The sequence below is a fragment of the Dendrobium catenatum genome, unplaced genomic scaffold (genome assembly GCF_001605985.2).
Source record: "Dendrobium catenatum unplaced genomic scaffold, ASM160598v2 fragScaff_scaffold_3, whole genome shotgun sequence".
Lineage (NCBI taxonomy): Eukaryota > Viridiplantae > Streptophyta > Magnoliopsida > Asparagales > Orchidaceae > Dendrobium > Dendrobium catenatum.
This window is the reverse complement of record NW_021318465.1, coordinates 638937-666237: the sequence shown is the minus strand read 5'-3', so window position 1 is coordinate 666237 and position 27301 is coordinate 638937. Positions and strand designations below refer to the sequence as shown.

Here is a 27301-nt window from a genome sequence, read left to right as displayed (position 1 = left end):
ATTGCTATGGATTTCGTGGTTGGTTTACCCAGATCCAGAAGAGGATGTGACACTTTATGGGTGATTATTGATAGGTTGACTAAATCTGCACATTTTATACCTATCAAACAGTCTGATCCTGTTAAGAAATTGGCAAGTTTATATGCTGATCAGATTGTTAGATTGCATGGAGTACCTAAGACTACAGTGTCAGATCGTGATGGGAGATTCACTTCCAGATTTTGGAAGAAGGTTCAGGAAGCTTTGGGCACTAGGCTTACCTTTAGTGCAGCTTTCCACCCTCAGACAGATGGGCAGTCAGAAAGAACCATCCAGACCTTAGAAGATTTGCTTAGATTATGTGTTCTGGATTTTAATGGTAAGTGGGAGGCATATGTACCCTTGATTGAATTTGCCTACAACAATAGCTTCCAAGCAAGTATTAGTATGGCTCCATACGAGGCTTTGTATGGGAGAAGGTGTAGGACACCTTTAAATTGGGTTGAGACAGAAGAAAGAAAAATAATTGGTGCTGATTTAGTTGATGATGCTACAGAAAAGATTAGATTGATCAGAGATAGATTGAGGGCAGTGCAGGACAGACAGAAGAAATATTATGATGCCAAGCACTGATCAGTTGAGTTTGATGTTGGAGAGTTTGTATTTCTCAAAGTCAGTCCAATGAAGGGAGTGAAGAGGTTTGGTAAAGTAGGAAAGCTTAGTCCAAGATTTGTAGGTCCTTTTGAGATTTCAGAAAGGATTGGAAAGGTGGCCTACAGGTTGATTCTACCAGCACACATGAGTAGAGTACATAATGTGTTTCATATTTCCTCCTTAAGGAAATATATTTCAGATAAGGCTCAGAGGATTAATACTGATGTGGTAGACATTCAATTAGATTTGACTTTTGTTAATGAACCAGAGAAGATTCTTGACTTTGAGGTTAAGCAGTTGAGGAGCAGAGCGATTCCTTTTGTTAAGGTGCTTTGGAAGCACAGTTCTGAGAAAGATGCCACTTGGGAGGAGTCAAAGATGAGGGAGACCAACCCTCACCTTTTTTGACTAAGGTATGTTTTCCTAAACTTGTCTTAAATTTCGAGGATGAAATTTTTTATAAGGCAGGGAGAATTGTAAAACCCGAAAATGCTATTTTAGGCTTTGCACGCTTTTTAAAGCGCCGCGACGAGAATTTAGTGAGATTTTCAACGTTAACGGAATTTAACGGAATTAATTTTAGAAAATCCTACGCGAAATTCTGATCGTTTCTATATAAATAACCCTTACCTAATTTAGCCTATTTTAGGAGTTAAAATTTAACGAAGTTTCATAATGACGATTTTACCCTTAGTCATTTAAAAGCCTAAATTTAGTTAAGGGCAGTTTGGTCTTTTAGCATTAATTATTCTCTCTAATATAGCAAACCGCCCACCCCCCCTTTCTCATTTCACGCAAACGATCAGCCGAAACAGAGAGGAGAGGCGGACGGGCGGACCGTGCGGGTTCTGCGAGGGTGGCTCCGGCGACGTTTTTCCGGCGAGAAATTTAGGTCGAATCGAAGAGGGCGACGAGGGAAACACTCCGGTATGATTCTTTTTAAACGAATCCCTCTCGATCTCTAGATATTTGTAAAAATAAAATTCTAGGGTTTTATAAAATTTTGGAATTCCTTCGAAATCTCTTTAAGAAATATTTAAGGAATATTTAGAGGGATGTTTTGGCAATAAAAACATAGAGATTTTTGGAGATTTATAAATTAGGGTTTTTGACCTAAAACTTAATTTTGTAAGACACCTTTACGAAAATGATTTCTAAGGGTATTGGGAATGATTTTAATGCGAAAATTTTGATTTTGGACGAAAAATTTATTTTCACTAATTTTCATGATTATTTTAATCCGAAAATTATTATATTATTATTAATATATATTAATGACCAATTTTGAAACAATGATTTGATGAAATTGAAGATTTATAGATTTTTGAAAATTAGGTAATTATTAAATCCGAAAATTCATATTAATTTAATTAAATATCCTTTAAATGTCGTAAGGAATGGTTAAGGGAAAATGCCGGGTATACCAATTAGACTTAGGAAAGTTGATTTCTATTGATGTGACACGTTTATTTTATAAACTTTTAGGTGGTGATCATTAAGGTGTGAAGTAAAAGACTTTGTCGAAGTGACGTACTGTAATTGCTTTGAGGTAGGTGTTCAGAACCCAGTTAAATTTATAAGTGCTTTAAAATTTTTATGCTTAAAATGTAATTTCATGTAATTATTTTCTTGTCAAATATTTTATTTACTATCAAATGTTTTGATATTAATACTTTAAAGTACCCTACAGTTTCATGCTTATATTTCATGCATTCTTGAAAAGAAATTAAGGTATATGAATAAATGAAATAAATATGAAAGGAAATTGAAAGGAAATGAAAAGATTTAAATAGAATAAAATTTTCATGTTGCATGTTGATCCGGAAGTACCAAAATGGTAATGGTAAAGGGGCTTACAAAAGCCAAATGGTAATGGGGCTTGTAAAGCCAAATGGTAAAGAAAATGGACAAAAAATTTGACTGCGTACCTGATCAGTACGAAAAAGGGGTACTTCCGGGACGGGTGATACGTTTAGCATAATCATTTTGCACTTTGCATTGCATATGAAAAAGATTAAAGAAAAGAATGAAAGGATAGCAATGTTTATGGAAAAGAAAAATGACATTTTATGTTATGACTTGTTTAATTAAATGAATTAGTTTCTAATTGTAAATGTTTTTAATTTATGAATCTTATAAAATTAACTGTGCTATGAATTACCTGCTGAGCGTTGGCTCATTTCTTGTTTTGGAAATATTTTTCAGGAGAGAAGTAATGGCTACATGACGACCTTATACTTATCGTCGTAGGGGACCTCAGGAAGAAGAAAAGTTCCATTTGTTTTTATATTTTAAGTCTAAGTTTGAGTTTGTATCTGAGTATGAACAGTAAGTGTAGTTTATGTAATGATGTGTTGAAAGTTTTAATGATCTTGAGACAATTAAACTGGTTGGAACTATTTGAATTTATTGTTGTTAGTGGCTCTTTCTTATATTGGATGATGATTATGTTATCTAATTAAAGTTTTTAATTAGAACTATTTATGTTTTATTATAGTTTTCTGTACGAACTTTTTTGCTCCCGCCCCGTTAACTCGGGCTAGCCGGGTCGGGTCGTGACAGAGATATTACAATAAGCTCACCTCTCTGGCTATGAAATTCATCTAGGCAACACAAAAATGTATCAAGAATTGAGAGGATTATTTTGGTGGCCTAAACCAAATAAGAGTGTTGCAAAATTTGTGGCGAAATGTATTCTCTAACAAATGATTAAAGCACAACATCAAAAGTCATGTGGTCAACAACAACCCTTACCTATACTTAAATGGAAATGGAAAGAAATTGCAATGAATTTTATGATTGGATTACCCAGGTTAAGGCAAAGTTGGGATGTTATATGGGTTGTTATAGATAGAGTAATCAAGTCAACTCATTTCTTATCAATCAAACAGACGGATTCAGTTAAAAAATTGACAAAAATATATGTTGATGAAATTGTGAGATTACACGGAATTCCAACATCAATAGTATTTGATAGAGATGCCCGTTTTACTTCTAGATTGTGAAAGAAAATTCATGAAGATATGGGTACCAGATTAACTTTCAGTACAACATTTCATCATCAGCAGATGGACAATCAAAAAGAACAATTCAAACTTTGGAGGATTTATTATGGTTTTGTGGTTTCTTATTTTAGAGAAAATTGTGACTCACATATCGTTGATTAAATTTGCTTACAATAACAGCTTTTAGTCTAAAATATTGAAATGGCACCGCACGAAGCTCTTCATATAAGAAAGTCCAAGTCACCCTTTTGTTCGGTAGAAGCAAGAGAAAGAAAAATAATTGATACTGAACTGGTGGATGATGCTACTATGAAAATCAGATTGATCATAGATAGAATGAAGGCAATACGAGATAGGCAACGAAAATATTAGGATGCAATATACATGCCAATTGAGTTTAAAGTAGTAGAATTTATTTTCTAAAAATCAGTCCAATAAAAGATATACAACGATTTGAAAAAATAGGGAAATTAAGTCCAAAATTCATAGGTCCTTTTGAAATCATAGAGAGGATTAGAAATATGGTTTACAGATTGGATCTGCCAGTGCATATGTAAGGAATTCATAATGTGTTTCACATATCAATACTTCGGAAGTATGTGTCAGAATAGAATCCAGTCCAAATTAATTGACTTGCAGCCTGATTTAAAATATATTGAAGAAGCTGAAATAATATTGGAATATGATGTGAAATAATTGGGGAAGAGGGCAATATCTTTCGTGAAAATTTTATGGAAACATTGAACAGATAAAGATGTCACTCGAGAGAAAGAAGCAAAAATGAAAAGTCAATATCGTCATCTATTTATTTAAGATATGTTTTCTTTATTTGATTTAATTTTGAGGAAAAAATTTTTATAAGGGAGATTGTGATAACCGTAATGGCTAGTTCAACTGAACCGGCCAATTATTAAAAGCATTAAGTCGCGACCCGCGAAAGAAAAAAGCGAATAGAGCACGAATGTCCAAACTTGCGCGAAAGGGACTGGGGAGAGTTCATTTCACCATTTTTAGCGAACGATTGCATTCACGGATAAGATTTACCAACTCCTTTTCATTACTATTGTTAAAGAAGTGGAGAATTGGAAGAAACGATGGTAAATGAGAAGAACGGCAAGGAGAAAAGAGGGAAGAAGGTTTGCCGATTCTTCGTTCCATTTTTGTATAAATTGTCATCTTTTACTTCATCTAAAGCAAGTGATATTTCATAAGGAAAAAAAAGAGATTAAAAGCGAGGAGAAGGGATTTTGGGAGAGAAAAAAGAAAGATTTTGGATTTTTGGAAAATCCTAATTTGTAAGTGAATTTTTACCACAGTTTTTTTTTTAAATTTTGTTATTAATTTATATTTACATGAAAATTTATATTGTATATTTTTAGAGATTTTAGAAAGGAATAGATCGAAAGTTGTAAGAGTTCGATTCAACAAGGAAGAAAAATTTGAGGTTTGAGATTATACCAAGGATCAAGGATTTGAAAGAAATAAAGTGGGTAATTATAATTACGTAAATTTTCAATATTTTATCTTTATTTCAAATCTGCATATAGTAGTTCATATAACTATTTTACTTCTTTTTGGAGACTATCATGAATGAGGCAATGGAAATTCTAATGCATAGATTGATGTAGAAATTGTTATAAATGAAAATGATTGAAATATTATGAGAATATAAAAGTATATGAATATTTAAAAGAAAATACATGCGAACAAAATACATGTAAATGAAATGGAAAGTAAAGTTGAAAAGCATACATATATGTATGATATGCATATACATATAAGAATGTAAATAAATAAATGTTAAGAAAATGATGTAAATTATAAAACATAAATGAATAAATAAAAAAGGTAAAAAGAAATGCATGCAAATTACAGGAGTTCACCCTCGTATGGTACTGACTTGGGAAGCAACGCACCCATGCACGTTAAATGAAAATAAAAAATGGTTGTACCTTTATTGGTACATTTAGACGGTATTCATATACAAATTGAATTGGAAAAAGGATAAATTGAATTGGAAAAGGAATAAATGAAATTTTTTTATGAAATGTATTGTATAAAGGAATGAATAAATGAATGGAAAATGAGATGCATATACTAAACGTTATATGACTGTTTATATAAATTCTAATATTGTATATAAAATCAGGAAAAAAAATGCATTGTATTTTGTACATGTTTAAAGGTTATATTATATAAAGATTATCCACTGAGTTTATTTTATAAACTCAACCTATCCAACTAATATTTTAGGCAAGTCTCTAGAGAATTAAAAATGACTGAAAGAGAAGAGTCTGTCTATAAAAGACGGCGTACAAATGAAAACATGTAATTTATGATTTATATAAATGTTAAGTATTTGAGAAAATTTTGTAATGGTGGCTCTTCGGTTATTTTGAGAAGTATGTTAATTTGTTTATAATATGAATTGAATTGTTGCTACCGTCCGACTTTTCATTCTCATCTCCTTAAGTCAAATTTCTAGGCTTGATCGTGACAATGGCGTAGAATGTTTGTCATTAAAAGAGAGGCATACAATTAAGTTAAGTGTTGTAGAGATGAGGATGCTCGGGTGGATGAGTGGATTTACTCTTAGAGACATAATACGAAAAAAGCATATACGTGAAAAAGTTGGAGTAGCTCCAGTGGCAGATAAAATTAAAGAGAGTCACCTTAGATGGTATGGTCAATTAAAACGTCGGCCTTCTGATGACCCGGTTAGGAGAGTAGATGTATTAAACTTGACCTATGTAAGAGAGGTAGAGGTTGACCTAAAAAGTTTTAATTATAAAATATTAAAAGTGATATTTTTATTAGATTTAAATAAAAATTTGATTATTAACAAGATACAATGAAGAAAAAGGATTCATGTAGCCAACCCCACTTAGTGGGATAAAGGCTTGATGTTGTTGTTGTTTCTAGTTTTCAAAGTTCGAGAAGAATATTATAAACAAAAAGTATGTATCGAGCAAATTTTAAATGCCTGTTGATGGCTTTCAATATCTCATATTATATATATTAGAAAGCGTACTGCTAAAATGTCATGCATTACTATCCTATATAAAATTGTAAAATAAATATTCATTGTTGTGCATAGAACCACAAGCTGCGGGTGACCCATGTGATGTACAACAGATCACATGAAGCTCAGACAAAAAATGGCTTGTTCTACAGAGATGACACTCGCCACAGGTCTATATTTGGTACATCTCAAATCTAGACATAATACGTCACAGCTACGGCCTTAGCAAACCACAGCTCTACAATCTGTCAACAATAACTAGTTTTTTTTTTTATATAACGGAAAATTGCTTTAGTTGGGAATTGATAATTCCAGGTATGGCCATTTTTGGAGTCATTTAAGCATACTCTTTACCTATAAAGGCAAGACTCATTTCACTGTTGAATAGCTAATGATAAAAGCTTCATTTACAATTCTTTTCAGGAGATCTAAACACTCAATTCAATCTTTCTTGAGCCAAATCTTTCACCTAGCCTCTTTTAAATTCTCCAGTTGTTTGTCACTACCGTAACCCTACAATTAAGGGTAAGGATTCAGTGATCTTCTTTCATTCCACTTGCTTGTGCTATCATTGCCTTGGGAGGATTTGAAGAGGTTCCCTTTCCTATAACCAATGGTATTAGGGTTCACTTAGCCAAGCGAAGGAGAGAAAGGATTCTTTTAAATGCTTCGCTGACAGAAAATTGTGAAGGAAAGAATGCTGGAATTCCTAATATAGTAGCTTGAGTATAACAGTTAGTTAGGGCCAATCCACCTAAAAAAATTCAGTTTGCATTGCTTCCTTCATGTTCTTTACAATTCTTGCAATTTATTATTTTTTATTGCAATGAACGTAAATTTTCTTAAATTCTTCCAAAAATTTTCTAATTAAAGCAGTTAAATCCCCTTCCCATCCCCCAGATCGATTTTATAACGAATGACCTTACAATGTGATCTACCTCGTTAATTTAATATCTTTGATGGTCAATTATCAAATGGAAGGATCTTAAAAGATACTTTATGGGTCAAATCAACAGATTGAGTAGGAATTATTTCTAATAATTTGATCGCAATAGATTTCCTAATCTCAAAAAAACTAATTCCCGAGAATATACCGCTGATAGTCTCAAAGCTAGTGTCAATAAAACCAAACTGCTTTCTGCGAAATTCAAGTAGTTTTTGGGCAACTTCCGCTTCTGTTAGATTCATATTCTTGTGAACTGCATCTTCCAGCCAAGCCCAAAATTCTGCTAATGCAGCTGCATCTCTGTCATAGAAAATCCTTGTGTCACAGATCATGCAAACTTAATAAATTTCACTTAAATGAATGTGATAAGCTTTAAATAAGATGCAACTTTTAAAGCTACTCGACAATCATTAAAAAAAAAACCTAAATAAAACACAGCATTATACGAATAAAACACAGCATCATATAAACTTACCCCAAGTCATAGATAAAATTAAGAGAGCGTGTGATACCCATAAATAGATGAGATGCCATATGCAAATACAGCTAGCTTTGCAGGGTTACATGTAAAAAAACATTTGAGTTGCAAAAGATAGGAAGAAAGCACACACCTCTAATCAATCAAAATCACCAAAGCCAATGCAAATTAAGATGTTTCTTTCATTCATTTTTAAATACAAAATAATTTATCAAACAATAGGCTTAGGATTTCAATGTCCTGATGACTTGTATCAAAAGTGATTGTATGCTTTGTGAGCTTAAGCTAATCTTGAATTTTGTCACCCTCGGCAAATATTGTGAATGATGGATGGATTTTTGTTTTATGCTTTAGGCAGTAGATTTTACTGGAAAGTTTTTAGACTTTATAAACTTTTTAAATATTAATATTATTTATGCAAATTCAGGATTAAAATAATTTGACAAGGGGATTTAGGGACATTTTAAAAATATGATCTCTTTGGTTAAGATTCAATTTCACGGGATTTAACTATTCACATCATACATATTTACAACTTCAAAGCTTTGATTTTTAAAAAATGGTGACATTCAATTATGATAAGCAATTGTGATTCCTACCATAGAGGTAGTTGATGTGATAGAGCTTTATTGCATTAAGATAAGGCTTGTTTAGATGATTGGGTTCATAATTTGCCTATGATTTAAGTTCATTTAAACATTTGCAACATTACAAACCTTGTTGACTCTACCCCCGCATGTAGAGGATCAGGTGTTTGAATGTTCAAATTGCGTTTGCTATAGAGGAAAGCTAGCCTCGAGATATTGCTTTTTAAAAATAAATTCTCTTTTTTAAGAAAATTTAAAGACGTCAATTCAGCATAAAACAAAATATCTTGACATTTTAAGCTTTTGGCATAGAAGTTTGTCGCAAAAGCTCAAATATTATCGACTCCAATTTTTGGAACATCTAGGGTCAAATTTGAAATATGGGACTTATAACACTACCCTATACATAAGGCAACTTGCTAAAGAGCATGCATATACATAGATAAATTTAAGTTTGAAAGAGAGAGAGATTGTTAAGTTTTAAAATGATTGCATGATTTTTGAAATAGCTACATGCTTTTCGAGGCAGTGGAAATTTCAGCTCATTTTATTTTTAGCATGCATAGTATTTTGATATTTAGATTTGAATTTTAAGATATTTATCAGAACACATGGGGGCAATTTGATGTATCCTTAAGAGGAGGTGTACACATTTCAATGAGCTAGCATGAATTTCAAAGCATCTCATTTGAGTTGAAAATTGCTTTATGATGCACATAGGGGACTTAAAATTATTCAGCTTTGATTGTTTACACAAACAGCATGTCTTTAAGATGCACACAAAGTTTCATTTTGAGCTTTAAAACATTGTATTCCGTCCACTTGCAAGTATGAATTGCATATCAAGTTGGGAAGAGAACGAGTTAGAATGTTATCACATGTTTCAAGATGACATAATTTTTGTTTGTAATATGGCTGGATTTTTCAAAGATAAGAGCCATGAAAAGAATCAAAATCTCCTACAAACACGAGGGGAATTGTAGTTCATTTTGCACTAATTCTAGTCTCCTGTTTATATTTCATAGGTTGTGTTCATGAGTGTTCAAAGTATTCTAGGAGTAGTGGGAAGTTTCGTTGATATTTTCAGGCGAGCTTTCAAGTTATAATTGTACTAGCTAGAGCCGGCTAAACCCGATCAGAGAAATCAATTTCCCCTAATCGAAGTAGCGGGTAAGAAAGAATTAGGGTGAGACAAACAAAGGGCATAACTCTCGCAATTAAGTGTGAATTGGATTTTGGATTTAAGCGATTCAATGATGACGAAGATAGAGAAGATGAGTTTGTGCACATAGAAGAGGCATGTCGTTGTGTTCGATGCAGAGAGCAAAGAGCGGAGAGCTCGAAGGTAGCAAATGAGAAAGGAGAGGATTTTGTTCGATTGTGTCATGATCGATAGAAAGGAAAAAGTGTTTTTTCTTCTCCTTTGTGTTCGTCGAACAGGAACCGAACAAACACTTCTTCCTTCATGTCCAACAGAAACGCACAATTGAACAAAACTCTCTCTTTTGTCCACATCGCCTTCTAACCCTCTATCATTCTATGTCTTTTGCATCAAACAAAACCACATGTCTCTTCTCTGTGCACAACCTCTTCTTCTATGACCATCTCCAATAAAACCGCTCAAAGCCAAACTCAAATTCACCCTAAACCATGTGAGTAGTCGTGTCCTCTATCTCACTTGCCCCAATTCCACCATGCCTGCTTCTTTGATAAGAGACAACCAATTTATTTGGGCCGGTTTAGCTAACTAGTTCTGCCAGCTCCAATTATTATAGTAAGTCCTATTTTAGTCTAGTTATGTGCTCAACTTGGTCCTCATTTTACAAACTTCTTCTTATTCCTTAATTTTGCAATTTTATTCTTAGCTTAATTTCATTTTAATGTTGTACTCATGTTCAAAAATCCTTTTCAACTTGTTCTGTTTGAGTTTCGAATAAAAATTTTGTCAATTGCCCAATTTCACCCCCAAATATAGAGTACCAACAAGAGGTGTTAGGCATGCCCATCATTTTAAGAAAGGTTATATGGTTGATGTTCTAAGACACTACAGTTAGGAGTCTTCCACGACATCACACCAAGAAAAATGTGCATGATCCTTCATATAAAAACATGAAACATTGCAACATGGGATTTCCCTATTGTGTTGTAACAACATGCATGAGCACTAATATAGTTTTTGGGTCATCTCTCCCTAACATGCCGAGAAAGGCATGTATAATTAAATGGCACAATAAATTTTACAAAGCAATATATTTTTCCTACCATTCTAAGCCCTAACATGCCGAGAAAGGCATGTATAATTCACTTGCACAATAAATTTTATAAAGCAATATATTTTTTCAACCATTCTAAGAAAAATATGTATAGGGTTGCACGCTAAGAGTCAAAGTGTTGGTATGAGTTTAATCCACCATGCTAGGAATAACACGCACGAATTCATCTCATCGCATAAAACATGCCACAATCAGGATTTTATAAGTTATCAAATGTTGTATTTTTCTTAGCACACAAGGCGAGGCAACAAGATGAGATGATGAGTTGATGAATTTGTGATGGCAGAGTACACTTTTTTTCATTTTTCTCTTTGTTTTCTTTTTTTTTTTTCTTTTCTTCCTCTTATTTTCATCTTTTTTTCTTATTTTTGTTTTTTCTATTTTTTTCAACTTTTTCTCTTATTTTTGTTTTCTTTTCTTCCTCTTATTTTCATCTATAAGAGAGAGAAAGAAAGAAATGTTATCGGGCTTCTTGCTCTTATTTTATTTTCTTCCTCTTATTTTCATATATTGATATTTGTTTTTTTTCTCTTATTTTCATCTTTTTTTTCTTATTTTTAATTTCTTTTCTTCCTCTTATTTCATCTATAAGAGAGAGTAAGAAAGAAAGAAAGAGAAATAAAGGTAGAGATGGTGAATGTCAAAGGAAGAGAAATAGAGTAAAGCTGAGGAGGTGCGAGAAGGGTTGCAAGCTATGCGGCTTTTCTCGGCTTGGTGCTGAAGTGCGAGGAGTTTTTGTTTTTGACTGCCATTGTTTGGAGAAGAGTAAGCACGCTTGACGAACTACGATATGTGCAGATGTTGATGCAACTGGAGTAATGGTTTGCTGACGATGAATGTATGAAGTTAACAGCAATAGTTTCAGGTGTGGTTTATTCGAAGCATGATTGCTTGGGAAAGAGATGGAAGTTCGGAGTTGCTGGAAATCAATCTCGATTTGAGGATTCATAAATTGAGAGTAGGGATCGATGGCAAACATTTGTTGTGAAAGAGAAAGCTTGCGATAGTTTGCACAGGAGGCGAGATAGGTGCACGTTCCATCGAGAGAGAAGAGGAAGGAGCGGGGTAGAGAATAAAGACAGTGAAATGTGATCGAAGCCTAGTGTTGGAGGGGAATGCTATCAGCAGTTGGGTGTGGTTTGGAGATCACAGCATGAAAGTTGTTTGACAACAACATGGGTAGCAAGGGCAGCGGGCAAAAGAGCTACAGTGATAGAGCTATGGCGTGGGTTGAGACTGACAAAGAGTTGAAAAATGCAAGAGAGAGGCGAGTACATGAGAGTGAGACTTGGAGGAGAAGTTTCGAGTGAGTGAGGGTTTATTGGGTCATTAAGGAATAATAGAGAAAAGATTAATAGGTGAGCAAGATGGTTATGAAACCTTATGCACAGTGAAAGAACTATGTTGAAGGATTCCTAGGATTAGATGGGTACGTCCATTGATTGATGATTTTTTTAATCCTAAATTTAAATTTTCTTAGGTTATAAAGTACAAAAAAAACATGTGAATAGCTCCTAATGCAATTCCACGTTTCTCATGAATGAATAAACTCCTTCATGTCACCATGACGCATGTGAATAAATTATGTTTCTCCTTCATGTGATGACCTAAGTAATATGGGTGCCTTCTCTGGCTAGTTGTAATGTTTCAGATGTGTCACCGCAATTCATTTTCCAAAAAGGCCGACAATTGAGTAGTTTTTTTTTTTTTGTGCAGTGTGTATCAAATCAGATGCATCAAGTTACATCTATTTTTCGTCGTTTTGGTCAGGTTCAATCAAATCAATCTCAGTGCCCTTTTTGGCAATTTCAACTCTTAGGACCGTATTAATGCAATCCATTTTGTAAAATGGGTCACAACTGTTTGATTTTCATGCAGGCAAACTGTTTTGAATATAATTGGCTCAATACTGCATCAATTGGCCATCATTTTGTCCCATTTGATCAATTTGGGTTTTGAAATAGATGAAGAGGTCAACAGGGAACATGGAGATAACAAAAGATGCATGTGGCATGGGGATTTCTCTAAAAACTCCAAAAGTACTCTTTGTAGTTTCAACAATAGCCTGCTCCTAGCAGTATCAAATCTGCTATCTCTTCTTGAAGAATCAAACAATTCACTGAAAACTACTAATTTTGATCATCTGATGCTAACTTATTTATGCAACTAAACTGAAATAAACTCCAGAAGTTTTAAATCGTGATCTTGCTCATCACATCCATGGAGTGATGCATGTTTCCGTTGTTATGCTTCGGTAGTGTCTGCTGAAGCGAACGTAGAAGCCAATTAGAAAAAGCAATTCGAGCTGTTGGTTTGGTTGCAAAGTCCAGCCACCCGTGCAAAGTTCACTCCAACTAAACTATCCAGTCTCTCTAATTTCTTTGTTTTTCTTTTTCTTGGATGTTTTGGAGCCTTTCGGATGATTCTCTACTCCAATATCTATGTATGCCTCCTATATTGTTGTTTGATGTGGGGATCTATAGTATTTTTATTGCTGTAAAAAATACAGTAACAATCACTTGGTTTGTATTAGTTTCCACACATAAATCACATAAGAAACTTGACTAATGTTTAGATGAAAAGAGATCCAGGAAAACATGAATTCAGCAACGGATGGACAACATTTTGCCAATTATATTAAACTGCATATCATAAAGAATAGCATGCCGCATGGCTAAAAATAGCTGTTTGTACACTGTTAAGCCAAACTAATATGCCTGCGTGGTATATTGCCTTTTTCTTGAGACATCAACTAAATAATCATCCACTTCTATTTCATAGAATAATATTCTATACATGTTATGATCAGAAAAAAAGTTGCTTCGCTAACACAAGATATAGTAAAAGCAAGAAAACGTGCATTTCGTATCTAGGTACCTCAGATGTGCATTCCGCATCCCCTTGATTTCTGCTTCATTTTTCAGGGCCTTGGATAGAGAGATGGGGGAAATCTTAAATAGAGTATTGTGCCCATTAACCTGAACCGGTGCGTCTTTTTGTGTTGTACTTTCAAGATGAGTTCCTCGACCAATGTTTCCCTTAACTTTATTTTCAGATCTATGTAGATGTCTATTAGAAGCAGAATTGAATAGGTTGACAATTGCGGCATTTACAGTTGATGGATCCAACAGAAGTTTTGCCCCTTGGTCAGACAAACTGGAAAATAATAATAATAATAATAATAATAATAATAATAATAATAATAATAACAACAACAACAACAATAATGCATTACAGAATACATATAGATATCAATGTCTAGAAGTGATCCTGTGTGCGCCATGTAGATGTTCTAAATAGAGATAAAGCAAAGAACTCTGGATTTATCGAAAAGCATCATATTATTAAATTGACAATTTATTCCCCATCCCCATATATACTTTTTTTTAAATCCCCATATATACTTTATAATGCATAAATATTATTTAAAACATACTAATTAACTATCTTTTCTTACCCAAAAATTGCCTCATGTGAATCCAGCTGACTAATTTGATCTCTCAATTTTGTATTAATTAACATCAATTAATTGATTATTTATTTATTTTAAGAAATTCACCTTTTTTAATTAATTGGTTATTTATTTATTTATTTTAAGAAATTGTATTAATTTATCTCTCAAAATGTCATCTCGACTAGCTAAAAAGTTCTTTCAATCCTTCCATATTCCATGTAGCAAACCAAACTATCCTTATATGTTCATTGCATTAAAATTTTAGCCCAATATAACTATTTTCATCATAGCCATTAACTAAATCACGATATCACCAAAGCCAAAATAGCAAATAAAAGGCTCAAATCCACCACCCACCCTCTTGCTATAATAATGATCCTTGCAAAGATGCTTATGATGATAGATCTCTTACTGATGATGAACTTTATGATGATAGTCCTTATGAAGATATTTATGATGACACACCTCTTTCAAATAATGAAATGAACTTTGATAATAATTATGAGATGATTGTGAAAACCCGAAAATGCTGTTTTAGACCTCGCACGCTTTTCAAAGCGCCGCGACGAGTTTTAAGTGAAAAATTCAATGTTGTCGGATTTCAACGGGATTAATTTTATAAAATTCTACGCAAAATTCTAAGAAATTTGATGTAAAGGACTTATATTTGATTTTGCTTAATTTAAGAATTAAAATTAAGAGAAGTCTCATAATGCCAATTCTACCCCTAATGTTTAGGACGAAGAATATGTTTGCTTATATGTTAATGTGATTTCAAACTTTATTGTTATAGTGGCTCTTTCAAAATATATTGGAGATTTATTTAAGGAATTGATAGATTTAGGAATTTAGATGCTTGACCTACCGTCCGACCTCTGTTCCCGCCTCGCCTACGCGAGCTAACCGGGCCGGGTCGTGACAATGATGATATCTGAATGTACTATTATATTTGAGGTTGATTCATAAATATTATTGGAGGATAAGCCAAATCCTATGTTTGATGAAGTGTCTAAGCCCAACAATGTAATTCAACATGAGAGAATTCATTGAAAATTATATTTGATTGCTATTACCATAGCTTGCTTCAGTTATTCCTACAAAAGATTGAATTTATGTTGTTGTGGCCATCATCATCTCCTAATTGATTGTTAGTCCACATTGTGAAAAACTTACAAGTGTTTGAAATTTGAAACCATCCAACACCCAAGCTTCCAAATCCTAGTGTGTTCTGTGGATTAATTCATGTTGATCTCTCTACTTCAAGGACGCTTTTACCATCATATGATCTAATGATGAAACTTCATCTAGTGAACTACTGCAAACTCTCCAGGAAAAGAATTCTTTATTGGTCGGTGAATTGATGCAATACAAATCATCTAGTTTAACCTAGAACATACTAGATTCTAATAAACAATCAAAATGAGCTGAATCAAACTACAAAACAACTGAACTCAAAACTATTTTCAATCTTTTAAGAACCATTTCTATTTATGGTTGAATTTCTCTTATTTTTAATTTAACTTATTTTATTAGGTTGTATTACCTTCTTTGGACAATAAAATTAAATTTAAATTTATATGTTCTATTAGGGCTAGATTTAATTGCAAATAGGATTACAATTGAATTCAAATCATTTGGCCATGTCATCTTAACCCTATATTTCTATAACAAAGGCTTAATGGAATGTATTCAAATTGGAAGATTTATAATTAAATGAATCTAAATTATTTGTCATTCCACTTGAGTGGTCTCTAGATCTAAGTTTGTGTACAGCAGATCGATCCAAGTTGTGAATGTGAACCGCGCTAAGTTGTGCATGTGGATTGATGGAACGTGTTCAAATTAGAAATATTAATAATTAAATGAATGTGAATTATTTGCCAAGCTGACTGAGTGTTCTCCTAATCAAAGTTGTATATGAAGATTACTCCCAGTTATGTATGTGGATAGCTCCAAGTTGTGTAGCCAAATCATGCATGTGGAGTTCCTCCCTCTTCCCCCTCTACTATTGAAACATTAAGTAAATTTTGTCCAAGAAATAAATAGCTATCAAAACTGAGAGTTTCAAAATATAAGACATGAACATTATTGATGAATATGAATATTTATGCCCTTCTAAAATCATCAAAATTAACTTCACGTTTACCATCAAGCTAAAACCTAAATTCACAATACAATCACCAAAATAAGTTACTGGTACAAGGTTAAAAAAAATGGCAAGAAACATATAATGCAGACAAATAAGCAATATAGTAAATAATGATATTATCAAAAGAACATACTGAACCTCTGGCTGCAATGTTTGTCCTTAAGTAAGAACAAGTCAAAGAAGAACACTTTTCTTCAGGTTACAAGAATACCTCTCTATCTCAGAAAGAATGGCTTCATATGGTCTCAATTGTACTCCAGCTTTTGACAGATGAACCAATACTTCCTCAGTAACCTTATTAGCATCAACAAATAAGGTGGCACTAGTATAACTCACAACCAAATATGAATAGAAGACAGGTGAATGTGGAACATCACTTCCTCTCTACAAAACCCAATAAATATTAGTCATCAAATGAAATGTAAGTAGAAAATATAATGACAAATGAAGAACTGAAATAGAACATCTGGCCATCCAGAATCCTCCTAGTACTGATTAATTTAAAGAATATGATAAAGCTTCAACTAAATGTAGGTTAATTTGGTTTGACATTTGCTGAATACCATATGAATAGCATAAAAGTAGCAATCATAGAACTTACGTGTCCAGTTAGAAATTGCAGGTAACATCGATTACTGCTCAATCTAAATCTACAAATCAGGGGTTTACTTCAGGGACTTTTTTTCTGATTATTACCTACTTAAAGTCAATTCGTTAACTTTTCCAGTAAATCCAAAGAGTTCAAAGTGCAAACGAATATAAAAGCAAAGAATACAAAGAGCACACAAACATGATGGAAATCAACTGCACAAAATAAGTTACTGCATATTTGAGTTGAAAACAAAATCTGATGTTAAATGAACAGAATGGTGATGTTCTTGAGAGGTCAAACTCATGCAACAGAGCTGCTCCTTATAAAAAGGAGCAAGGAGGGGAATATCTAAGCAGTATCAGCTAAAGTGATCATCTGTAACCAGCCAATTGAAATGTTGCTACAATATCTGTGATGATCCAAAAGTTATTAAGAAAAAGAACTACTAATTAGGAATACTTCATGGATGAATAGGATTTTATCGAGCCTTTGCACATCGCCTCAAGCTTAGCAGAGATGTCATCATTTTCTTCAGTGTTACTTCCTAAATGAGATACAGCTCTTTTTTATTGAATAGGGTATAGCTTGAGACAATATAATCCACTCAGTTTTGATGAATTTCTCTAATGACAGATCTATGGAAATACAAATCAGATGTCACGCCTTTCTTTCTCTTAGTAAAAGTTTTTGGAGATTTTTGTCTCTCTATTTGCTTTCATTTCTATCAGAACCTTTCAACGATGGATATTTAGACGTATGGTTAAAATGTCATGCCTCTATTTTCATCCCGTGGAGCTAGGCTTTTGCTGATATTATAGTTTATGTATGACTAACCCAAGATTAAAAGATAAACCTCCCAAGCATAGTCACCAAAAACCTAAGGGTTCCAAAAATTAGCTCCCCGAATTCTCAACACATTTTTTTATACGAGTTTTAAGGGACTAAGTTTCAGGTCAAATTTTCATAAGGAAGATTGGATTTAAATGAGACGCTAGGCACTAAGTGAGGACTTAAGATCTGGTTCGAGATTTCCCATAGGCACAATTGGAAAATTACCCCTCCATAAGCATAAGAGCAATTTCGAATAAAGCTAGTTGTTAGATAAACACTAAATGCCCAGCATATACTAGCAACAATTTTAGGGTTTGAATTTAAACTTTTAAGATTTGAAATTGACCACTGTATACTTAAGCGAGTAGTAGCGGAATTATGACGAGCCGGATAAAAATCTCATGGTTCCATCATCTCAGTCTGTCACGATCCCTAGTTTATTTAGTCATAGGAGGTAGTTAATCCAACCTGAACAAAGCATCCATGTCGACAGTCATAGGTTGCTTCATCAAAGGATATCTAAGAGGACAGATTTAGTAACCCTAACTAACAAATGGATATTTGAAGAACATACATGCTCTGACTATAACTATAATATAATGGTGTCAATTAGCAGGAAACCACTTGGTTAGAGAGCCCGTAACCATTTACCTGTCATTTAATAATAGAACCATCTATTAGAGAACATGTTCATGTCCTTATTCGCAAAGATTATTTGAGAATGAATGTTAGCGATATACTCGATAAGATATTCACTCTTTGTTAGCTAGAGTTATTCTCAAATTTATTCACATCAATAAACAGTTGTGGAATATGGATGAATTTTTTACTTTAAATTAGTTATTAATTTCATTTTAAATATTCAAATGTTGATATGTATAGAATTTTTTAATTTTTTTAATAAACTTAAGCCATGAATAATTGATTTAGGATATCAGGACATTTTTTTTAAATTAAGTTATCCCCTCCAGTTGAGATTTTGTGTCAACACGATCATCATCAGGAATTGAATAAATTTATTTTGTTATTTTAACCCTGTCAACTTTGTCTGCATATTAATAGAGGATCGAGCTCGCATGTCAACTTTTTGTGAATTATCATGCGCATTAAGCTAGAGAGTTCGTATTCATTTGTAATGATTTTTTTTTTCAAAGATAGCCTAGGACTATTATGAACATTAAAAAATAATAACTTCATAAATTTCATGGCCCTGCATTCGCTCATTAATTCAAGTCTTGTCGACTCCAATCCTTTTAAGGGAAAGGATTGGAAACAAAATTCAAGTCATTATTTAGCCCGCATGAAATTCTTTCTTCTTTATTATGTTATTTTAGTCTTACCAACTCTACTTACTTGCTAACACCGGATTAGGTTCGATATTAGCTTTGTGAATCATTATGCGAGTGTCAAATCTGAGAGTTTGTATTTTTATAATGAGTTTCCTTTATAAACGACATTGAAGGCTTAATGTGAACTTTAAAAAATAACATATTATCGTAGATTTCACGCCATGTGTTTATTCATCGGGTTCAAATCTTATCAACTCTAGTCCTTTTTAGTAGGATTAGACATGAAACTTTATGTTTATATTTAATCCGCTCAGCATTCTCAGGCAGTGAAATTAAATATTTAGCATATTCATCACACATCTAGATAATTTAAATATCTTTCAAATGATGCATGCATTTTTTTGTGCATTTATACGATACACTTGCACATTTTATGGCACACTTATTTAGTGTGTTCACATACATTGGCCAGATTGGCACACTTTTTGATGCAATTGCACATATTTTGGGGCATTTTATGGCATGTTTACACATTTTTTAGAACAAGGTTAAAAATTTATTTATTATTCTATAGTCCGCGCAACACTCTCGAACATCATGCTTGAATATTTGTCACGCTTGTCAAAGCACATGCGGACATTTGATTTTTAAAAGAGATTTAATATTTAAAAATTAGTCGTGAGATTTCATTGCACTAACATATTTTTTTTATGCATTTTCACAGCATATTTGCATGTTCTATGATGCTTTCACGTAATGCATTCGTATGTTCATAATGCACTTGCGCGACGCGCCTGCATGAATTTGATGCACTTACATGGTGCATTTGTATACTTGAATGATTATACACTTTTTCAAGAGCTTGTACAACGCATTAGCAAGTTATAATGCTTATACACTTCTTTGTGCGTGAGTATAGTGCATTTGTATGTCTTAGTTGCACTAGCACTATACGCATAGGGGACGTGTAGATAAGCTTTTCTTTTAATGATTTGATGTGTGTCGTGCACTTTGTTGAAGCATTCGTACAATCTATGATGCATGACAGTCTACTATTTTGTTTCTTTTCATTCACGGGATATAAGACATGTTCACGAGATATGCATGAGTTCCATTGCTTTAGTAGCTAGCATGTGTGTTACTTAGGGCACTGGTACACCCATGATTTGCAACATATTTGTTCATTTTATTTTTTTTCAAAGGTATTCCCATGAAACAATTGTTGGGGGTTTATAAAGATCTAACATGTGTCAATCGTTCATGCGAATGTACAGTATTGGGGTCATACCCATAATTTAACATTTAAGAGAGAATACGGAGGATCTTCATATGATATTTATTGATTTAGAGAAATCATATGATAAAGTCCCAAGAGAAGTGCTATGGAGAGTTCTAAAAAAGAAAGATGTTAATAATGCTTATATTCAAGTCATTAGGGATATGTATGCTGGAGCTATTACTTGTGTTCAAACACAAGGTGGTTTGACCTAGTATTTTTCAATTTAAGTTGGATTACATCAAGGATCAACTTTAAGCCTATATCTTTTTGCTTTAGCATTCAATGTTCTTACTAGAGATTTTCAAGAGGATGTTCCCTGGTTTATGCTTTTTGCTAACGTACTTCTTGTTGATAAGACTAAAGAGAGAGTTGAAGGTAAACTCGAATTATGGAGGTCAACCTTAGAGTCTAAAGGTTTTCATTTGAGTAGATCTAAAACCGAATACACGGAGTGTAATTTTAGTAGTAATAGATCTAGTGGGGGGTTTGTGGCTTTGGGCGAGCAAGTCATTAATCAGAGTACACATTTTAGATATCTTGAGTCTATTGTTCAGAATGATGGTGAAATAAATGGGGATATTATTAGTACAATTCAAGTTGGATGGTTAAAGTAAAGGAATGCATCGAGCTTGTTGTGTGATAGAAAAGTACCACTTAAACTTAAGTGAAAATTCTATAAGATGGTGTTAGACCTGCAATGCTTTATGGCGCAAAATGTTGGCCATTAAAAGAAAAGTATAATATTAAGTTAAGATTTGCAGAGAGTGAGGTGTTGGAGGGAAGACAATGTAGAGAGGGAAAAAGAGATAGTAAGATGAGGGAGGAAAAGAAAATGGAGGAAATGGAAGGAAGAAGAAGAAGAACAAAAAAAGAAGAGAAAGAAGAAGAAAGAAGAAAGAAGAGAAGGAAGGACAAAGGAATAAGACAATACGGCGGCCTTGTCTATATGTAACAGGTTGAGCAGCTGCCGATGAATTGCAAGTGGGGGTTGCGCATGGGGTCAAGCGGGGGCGTTGCATGCATGACCTAGGGCGTGAGTCCGTTGCTTTTTTGAGTGTGAGGGAATGAGAGGGGGTTATTGGTAGTAAGATTTCCCCCACCCCTTTTTTTTTCCTTTTTTCTTTTTTTTTTTTCTTTTCAACTTTTTCTGAAAAAGCAAACCAAAGATAGCCTTGAAAGGACATCCATCCTTTTTTGTACTTTTCTTATTATTTATATTAATAATATTTTATAAAAATTAATTATTTTTTTAAATATAAATTTAAAATTAGTTTTTGACATTAGTAATAAAAAATTATTTATATTAAACATGCATCAATTTTCTCAATGAACTTTCGTCGTTCACAAACGTCGATTTCAACCTCATTTTGCACATGCAAATTTTTTATTTTTATAAGTCGAAAACCTCAGCTAATATGAGTATTGATGTTAGCTTTTTAAAAAAAACCGAACGTACCGATGCTATTTGTTTCAGTAATGGACATTGTTTCGGTAATTTTAATATTCGATTGATGTGTTTGAAAAGTTTCACGCGAAGTCACGTCTTCAGTCGTCATTTTTGTCGTGCACGATTGACTCAATCCTAGAGCTAGTATTAGGGTCAACAACAAAAGTGCAAGTGTATGTGAAGATGTAGGGAACTTACTTGAACACATGGAGACATCGATGTTTATGTTAAATGAGAGAATATTGCATGTTTCCTGCAAAAAATATATGGAACGGGATGGATTAATCTCCTAGCTATGGTGTTACACTTCTAGTGTCAAGATTGACTATCTTGACAACTGAAATGAAGCGAAGGTGAGAGATTAGGGCATCCATGAGGTTGCAACTTGCAACTAAAAAAAGTCAACATCAACAAGGATGTTAAGGGATGGCTCTGTCATATGAATGGGAATTTAACTAGCTAGTACTAACTTGAAATGACTTTTAATGTGCAACGAAACTTTACAAGGATTTAAACATGTTACAAAAAATCAATTGTAGATGGCAAAATTTTTGCTCTGATGCCAGAATGAAGACAAGTGGGGAACGAAAAATATTTTGATAGTAGAGAACATAAGAATATGGTATAGGAGGAGAATCAAAAGAATAAAGAGAAGAAAGGATTCATATAATTAGACAAATAAATACCTCAATGAGAGGCAGGAGGCAGAGAGGAAGAAAGTTAGATGATACTCTAAAAGAGAGAATAATTCCCTGAAGTTGATGCCAGAAAGAAAACCACTTTATTCCATCTCAAACTAACTAAATAACAACACCTTGGGTACCAGTAGAAATAAGCATCATTGAAAATGACAAAACTATCCCTAAATAATTATAAAAATACCAAATTGGTCATAGAAAATAAATGATATTTAAACCATTAATAATTAGCTTAAATATGAAGAAGGATGACCACAGGCTACATTAAATGACATTAAAATGCGAACTCATAAGTCATGACTAAGGACTTTGGTAGACTTGTACTGCATCAAATAAAAACCAAACTTTGGATCATGTTTTGATCGGCTCAAGAATTTTACACTGATACAGATCCCACAAAAGCAAAAGGCCTTAGGCCACAAGAATGAATTTTATGTTTTCAAGTGATACTTCTATAATTCCAAGACAAAACTACGTTCAATTGAGAGAATGCATAATGGTCTTCAACTATAATGTGCCTCCAATCTTTGAAAGAAATTAGTCATTCAAGAATAGTAATAACCAATCCAAATTAAAGAAAACCTACAGGTTGAGAATTACCAAGTTTAAAAGCCAAGCAACTTCATCAAGCATTGATATAACAGTAGCCGTACAACTTGCTTCTATAAGTTCTGATCGTAAAGTAGACAGTTTTGAAGAGACATCTACACCAGCATACTTGATATCATGCACTCTAATTGGCTTAAAAGGAGGCTTTGGTCTTGATTCTCTCCATATCTCATCCACAAGATTGCAATCATATACAAAGACCAGCTCATGATTGTTTTTGGAAACTGCTGCTTTCATTTCCTCTGCTGTATCGTAGGAAAACAGGAACTGCTCCCTTCAAAAAGTTAAGGATAAAATAGCATCATATAGAGAATTAGAAAAGTCTGAAGGTATCACAGCTAGGAATCAGATTAGAGTTCAGGAAATTTTAAATTTTTCACCAGAAAATATGCACCTTAACCAACAGAATTTAAGGGAAAAAAATCATCAAAAAGCTAGCATTTCTATGAAAATTTATCCCATATTTCATTGTTCATTGTAATGCTTCAAAAAATCTGCTACATAAGAAGGTGCATGAAAATATTTAACTAAACCATATGCAGGTACCAAGCCTAAATTGAACGTGAATGAGCTTGCTAAACATGAATAAAAAAATTGTTCTCTTCAAGATTAAGTTTCGAAAAATCAGGCTTTTTTCAGTATTCAAATTAATGATATTAATATTCCATTCAGCCAGCTAGCTCGCAAAAGCAATAATGCCATTAAGAATTTAATTACACAACCGTTACAAAGCCTTTCCTTGCCTAATAATTTCTGCATTGTTGATAATACCAAGCTTACTCTTCAGCTAACTGGTCCTTGTACAAAACTCAATTTTAAGCTTTCTGATTAGCTTAGAACTCAATTTTAAGCATTTTGATTAGCTTAGAACTTGATATGACGACTAAACTATCACTTATCAAGAACTTCAAATAGTGTCGGTCTCGAGCAATGGTTTAAGGGAGACCTCATGTATTCAGGACGTCCTAAGTTTTAATAATAACCTTTTTACCAATAAGGGGTAAGGTTGCATGCATCAAACCTTTACCATATCTCGTATTAACAGGAACTTCATGCACTAGGTAACCCCTGTTTTAAAATAACTTCATGGTTCCCTCTGAGTTTATTAGCCATATCACGTATATTCGAACAAAAAAGCCCCCCTGGTCTTCCTATTTAATGACATTTTATTGAGAAAGGAATCCTGTATATTTTTAACAAGATGCGGTCATTGCATAAGTTAGATGCTGTTATAAACATCTAGAATTTAAAATGAGGGGTGCATATTGTATTTACAACAAGCATAAGAATCACATTTTAATACTACATTTGATACGCTCTGATCTCCAAAAAGCAAAAGCGCTGACATACATCATAATAGAGTGATGAACCACAATTCAGAAATGAAGTATCAGATTTGTAGTCATCTTAGCGGAAATTTCTCTCAATAACCATAGCAATTCTTCCGGTTTTTTGTTACTGTTAAGAGCAACCAATATTGGTTGTCTACAGATGCCAACAGATATCGGTGCTATGCAGATGTCTCTAGATATAGATATGTGCGCTAACAGATTCCACCTAAAGCTTGGAAAAGCCAATATCATAGCCTCCTTCCTTTCTCAGGTGGCCAACCCAAAGTGGTTAACAGCCTCGTTTCCAAAACCCTGTGCTGCTGCGTATCCCTTGTGAGTAATCCTTCTGATGCCAAGTTATTCCGGAAGCCAATTTCCTACCCTAGGTGCTTCTTTTCGAGATAAACAAGCATTTCTGGAAGCTTAACTCTTCCAGCAGTCAGTATTTACAAGTTTTCATCTCCATTATGAACAAGCTACCCAATGCTGAGATCTTCCACCAACAAGCTCCACCAAACCAAGCATCTCTGAAAGAATCACTTACCCCATAGGCACGTGCAGTGATAACAATCACTGAAACCCATATTCCTCTGCCAACATCGACACTATCTACTGTACAAAACCATCTTCCTCCATCTTTCAGCTAATCTCAAGCTATGCTTAAACTATGGATATTCTGACTGAAGCATTTGATCGCTTACAAAGCCAAAATAATTTAATAGAAATTAAGACAATTTTTGGAAACTAGGAAATGGAGTTTCTTTTATACTTCATAAATGTATTTGTTTTACTACAATTGATATTGAATTCCGCATCATCTTCATTAGCTGTATCAAAACTATTTGGGATTGGTTTTATGAACCCCCGCCTCCATTCACTTTAGTTGAGTAGTGCATGTGATGTAAGCAGTAAGACTTATTTTGTCCAAGTCTTTTTGCACACTTCAAATCAAGTTATCTTTGGAGCACATTTTTTCTACTCCCTTCACGTTAATTTTATCAACTTTGTTGGTTCTGTCTTCCATTCTATCATAAATGCTCATACCATCTAAATCTATTGTTCAATATCTCAATCTTCAATAAGTGCACTGTTGTAAAACCCGAAAACACTGAATTGTAGTGTAACAATGCGTTGTGGTGCGGATCAAATTTTCGAAGTTGTCGGATTTTAACGAAATAAATTTTATAAAATTGTACATTTAATTTTGATCAATTCGATATAAAGAACTTATGGTAAATTTTTGCACGGTAGCCTCCCGGTATCTCTCCCATTTATGACAGTCTTAGCCTGACCACTACATCAAGAAAGACGTGCATGAGCGGTATCAGCATTACCGCGACTATGATTTTCAATCCTGCTAAGCCAAAAAGGGCGTGCATGTGTCTTTAGGGGTATCTAGGTGAAAATTATGCAGTTTTTCCCTACATGCATAGAAGCTCGTACACGGGTACTTAAGTTTTACCTCATCATGCTAAGAAAAGCATGCACAAGGCTCACCAATCTCGCCACAAGCGCCGCACCTAATTCCCTCCCACCACTTAAAAAAAACGTGCATAGCTGGTCACCCAACGCGCCGCAAGCGCCGAAAACAAGATTTCAGGATTTTTGAGTTTATATGACAATATATCTTTGCGCAAGAGAGGAGAAACGACGGTATCAAGGCGATGACAAATGATGAAAGTGCAAAAAAAAATCTCTTTTCTTCCTCTTGTCTTTTCCTTCTCTCTTTTTTTAATTAATGATAATAATAATTAGATAAAATGGGCTGATTTTTGGTCAAGTAAGTGGGTTAGAAAGTTACTATTTGTGAGAAAAAGGTAAGTAATTGAGGGTTGTTGCTTGCTTGAGGTTCAGACAACAGTAGGCTATACTGTGTGGAATTTTGTGGGTAATTGGTGATGGGTTGGACAGCAGCAGGTTAAGAAGGAAGTTGGGTTGGATTATGTATTTGAAGTGATGGAAGGTTGTGAGTGTTTAGCTGTTGGAGAAAGGAAGCAAGTGGAGTGGATCAACAAAGTGAAGGGAGTCGAGCTTATGTGGAAGTCTCGGCTTGGAGGATTGAAGGTCAACTGGAGGCGCTGGGTCGGATAGAGAGGGATGTGTTTAGCTACTCGGTGTGTTTGCCTGGAGTCAGGATTGGCAGTGTGTTACGCTTGGACCGGTCCCAGCTGGACCGGTCCGGTTCTACGCCTGGCGGTCCAAAGCCGGGCGGAACCTGTTCGTAGAAAAGGCGGAAGAAGAGGCGGGCTAGGAGGATTTTGAGCATTTCGTTGGAGGGAAATTTTGAATGAGGAGGGTGTTTATGTAATTTGTATATTTCCTTTTGCTTTAATTAGGAAGATGGGGGGAATTAGGATTATCTTGAATTTGAGTTTTCTCTTTGAGATCTAGGTTTTGTTTTGGCTTCGCCGGAGACTTTGGAGAGTACGTTCTTCCTCTTGAATTGAAGAACAAATTGTATCTTTGCCATTTTATTCGTCTACTAATAAAATACTAACCTTTGCTTGCGTTGGATCTCAGTTTTCTCGCGTTTCCTCACTGTTTTCTTGTACAAAGCTGCTGTCCACTGCTGGAGACAGCAGTTTTTCCCTGGTTCCGCTTCAGTTTTGGCTAGGAATTACTTGATTTCAAGTATTTCCTATCAAATTGGTATCAGAGCGTCGATTTGGGACCACCGG

The 27301-nt window shown here is 34.0% G+C and overlaps 1 protein-coding gene across 1 annotated transcript in view; it reads right to left on the bottom strand.

Moving 5' to 3' along the window:
* The window catches only part of LOC110093434 (aminopeptidase P2), an 85153-nt gene that overhangs the window by 31588 nt on the left and 26264 nt on the right, over nt 1-27301 (bottom strand). The window contains exons 4-7 of the mRNA XM_020818313.2: nt 23284-23559; nt 16759-16931; nt 13822-14100; nt 7755-7906 (exon numbers count right to left, since the gene is read on the bottom strand). Coding sequence (XP_020673972.1) covers nt 7755-7906; nt 13822-14100; nt 16759-16931; nt 23284-23559 — 880 coding nt within the window. The remainder of the gene's footprint in view (nt 1-7754; nt 7907-13821; nt 14101-16758; nt 16932-23283; nt 23560-27301) is intronic.